At 53.1% G+C, this 2,921-nt stretch overlaps 1 protein-coding gene across 1 annotated transcript in view; it reads left to right on the top strand.

Moving 5' to 3' along the window:
* The window catches only part of LOC105512363 (pepsin A-4-like), a 9,780-nt gene extending 7,553 nt beyond the window's left edge, over positions 1–2,227 (top strand). Inside the window, exon 8 of the mRNA XM_011942794.1 lies at positions 1,915–2,227. Coding sequence (XP_011798184.1) covers positions 1,915–2,064 — 150 coding nt within the window. The 3' untranslated portion in view covers positions 2,065–2,227. The remainder of the gene's footprint in view (positions 1–1,914) is intronic.
* Positions 2,228–2,921: the final 694 nt, after the last annotated feature.

Raw genomic sequence — 2,921 nt, 5'->3', positions numbered from 1 at the left:
GCCCCAGCCCCTGGTCTCTGTCCCTCCCTGCATACCGTCCCCTGTTGATGTCCTTCTCTCTTCCACTGCCTGGCATCCCTGGGTGTCTGCTCCCCTGGCTGCTTCCCTCCACCACCTCTCACCCTGGACCCTATTTTGTTCCCTGCCACACGCCTGGCTTATCATCCTGCCCTTCTGCCAACATAACTTATCTTAACAGCTAGGCCGGGAGCTCCCTGCAGCCTGGAACTGTGAGGCTGTCTGCTTCACCTTTGCGTTTCCCATGCCTGGCAGAGAGTAGGCACTTCCAAAGTATTTGTTGGGTAAATGAATGCAGGATGAATGAGTGTGTGAACGAAACAAACAGAAATTTCGTGCACTGGCCAATGGATGGGTGGGAAAGAAAGGTCTGGGGTCACCTCCTAGTTCCTCCTTGGAGAGATGTACCCCTGAGGGCTCAGGGACCTTCACTTGCTTCTTGCCCTCAGCATCACCATGAATGGAAAGACCATCGCCTGTGCTGAGGGCTGCCAGGCCATTGTTGACACCGGCACCTCTCTGCTGACCGGCCCAACCAGCCCCATTGCCAACATCCAGAGCGACATTGGAGCCAGCGAGAACTCAGACGGAGAGGTCAGTCCAGCTCCGACTGCTCTGTTCTACGCTCAAGTAGTGGGTGTGCCAGGCAGATGGGATGAAAACCCTGCTAACTTTTCTCGCCTCACTCTTTCCAGATGGCGGTCAGCTGCTCAGCCATCAGCAGCCTGCCTGACATCGTCTTCACCATCAACGGAGTCCAGTACCCTTTGCCACCCAGTGCCTACATCCTGCAGGTGAGGGGGCTCTGGACCATCCACTAGAGGGGCTCACACAGAATGTGGCCACAGAGTCCCCCTCTGCAGAGGGAAAGTGCGCTGCTTCCACGAGCTGAAGCCGAGAGGCAGAGGCAGACGAACATCTGCCCTAGACAGCTCCAGAGAGAAGGAATAGATTAAAAACAAACGCAGGAATAAGAACTCGGATACAGCCCCCAAGGGAACAAGTGAAACAAACGCTAATGGAGGGAAAAGCGGATTCTCTTTGGACCCCTGGGTCCAAGTCCTGGGTCTGAATCACCAGCCCATTGATTCTGAGCAAGCCACAGCTCATCTCAGCCTCAGTTTTCTCATCCAAAATGTAGACATGGCAGCTTTCCCCACCCTCAGAGTGCGGTTAGGTTACCCAAGTGAGCCTGATCACATCAGAGCTACCAAGGGTTGGGCAAATGGAAATCCTCATTTCCATAGGCTGGGGCTTCCGACACTCCTACCGTCTCTACCAAGTAGCAAATCTTTAGCTATACGAGCCACAGGAAAACTCTCCCTTCTATTATTATAACGTCAGGTGGAAAACTGATTTTGCCAGTGGACTGATGTTACTCAACAAGCAGCACTGATGCCTGGGCTCCCCCAGTGATTCTGATTACATCAGGAGAGGGCAAGGCCTGAGCCATGGGATGTGGCTGCGGGGGTTCAAAGCTCCCCAGGTGACGTGCAGACAAGGTCACAGCCCAGTGACTTAGCGAGGCAAGAGGGCTAACAGCTCATCCGGTTTGCCCCTGTCGGGATCAGAATAATCATGAGAAAACACTGTGTGGGCAGGGTTTTCACACTCCTTCCTACCAGCTGAATTCTCCCCAAGCCCCTTAGCTCTGATGCTGATGCCTGCCAGAAATGCCAGATAATGTCCAGTAATGCATAGAAATCAACCGTGCTGTGGACCGATTCTACAGGCCGACTCCAGGCCAAGAACAGCCGAGTCCCTGGACACTGAGCCAGGAAGCTCCTCCTTGCACGTGCCTTGCAGCTGCACCAGGGTGCCCTGGATGTTTATCACCCAGTGCCTGTCACTGCTGAATCGGCGTCTCAACTCCATTTTTATCCTCCTTTTCTCCAGAGCCAGGGCAGCTGCACCAGTGGCTTCCAGGGCATGGACGTCACCACCGAATCTGGAGAGCTTTGGATCCTGGGTGATGTCTTCATCCGCCAGTACTTTACTGTCTTCGACCGGGCAAACAACCGGGTCGGCCTGGCTCCTGTGGCTTAAGCTTAAGTCTTTCCAGCCACCTCCCAGGAAGATCTGACCTCCATCCTGTGCCCACTTTAGATGTATCTAATTTTCCTGACTGTCCTTCCCAGGGGAGTGCAGAGGTCTTGGCCCTGTTCCCTGTCTTACCAATAACGTAGAATAAAAACATAACCTACTGAAACAAGTTTTGTGGAGCTGCTTCTCTTTGCTGGTCTTTTTCCTTCACATCACTGGGGTTAGAATGCCAGGGCAGGGACCAAAATGACCACATCCACTTGGATGGCACCCAACATAGTGACCCCAGCAGCAGACACTTCATGGTAGAGCCAGGAAGACAGAGGGCTGCAGGGGCTGTGCTGGAAGCATCATAAAAACACCTGGGGACCAAAAATGCTGGGCTCATTGTCTTCTCATAGAAGGGACCCTGAGAGCTGAGATCGTGCCATTGTACTCCAGCCTGGGCGACACAGAGAGACTCCATCTCAAAAGAAAAGAAAAGAAAAGAAAAAATAGGGCACTGAAGCTCTTAGTTATGGGAGTCAACTTCCTCCTTCTCCCAAGCCAATAAGAGATCATGACAAGGCTGGGCGCAATGGCTCACGCCTGTAATCTCAGCACTTTGGGAGCCTGAGACGAACAGGTCACCTGAGGTCAGGAGTCTGAGACCAGCCTGGCCAACATGGTGAAACCCTGTCTCTACTCAAAATGCAAAAATTAGCTGGGCCTGGTGGTGCGTTCCTGTAATCTCAGCTACTCGGGAGGCTGAGGCAGGAGAATCGCTTGAACCAGGAAGGTGGGGGTTGCAGTGAGCTGAGATCGCACCATTGCACTCTATCTAGCCTGGGCAATAGAGCAGGACTCCATCTCAAAAAAAA

Source organism: Colobus angolensis, unplaced genomic scaffold (genome assembly GCF_000951035.1).
Source record: "Colobus angolensis palliatus isolate OR3802 unplaced genomic scaffold, Cang.pa_1.0 Scaffold21, whole genome shotgun sequence".
Taxonomy (NCBI): Eukaryota; Metazoa; Chordata; class Mammalia; order Primates; family Cercopithecidae; genus Colobus; species Colobus angolensis.
Note: the sequence above shows the minus strand (reverse complement) of the source record. Positions and strands in the feature narration are given on the sequence as shown.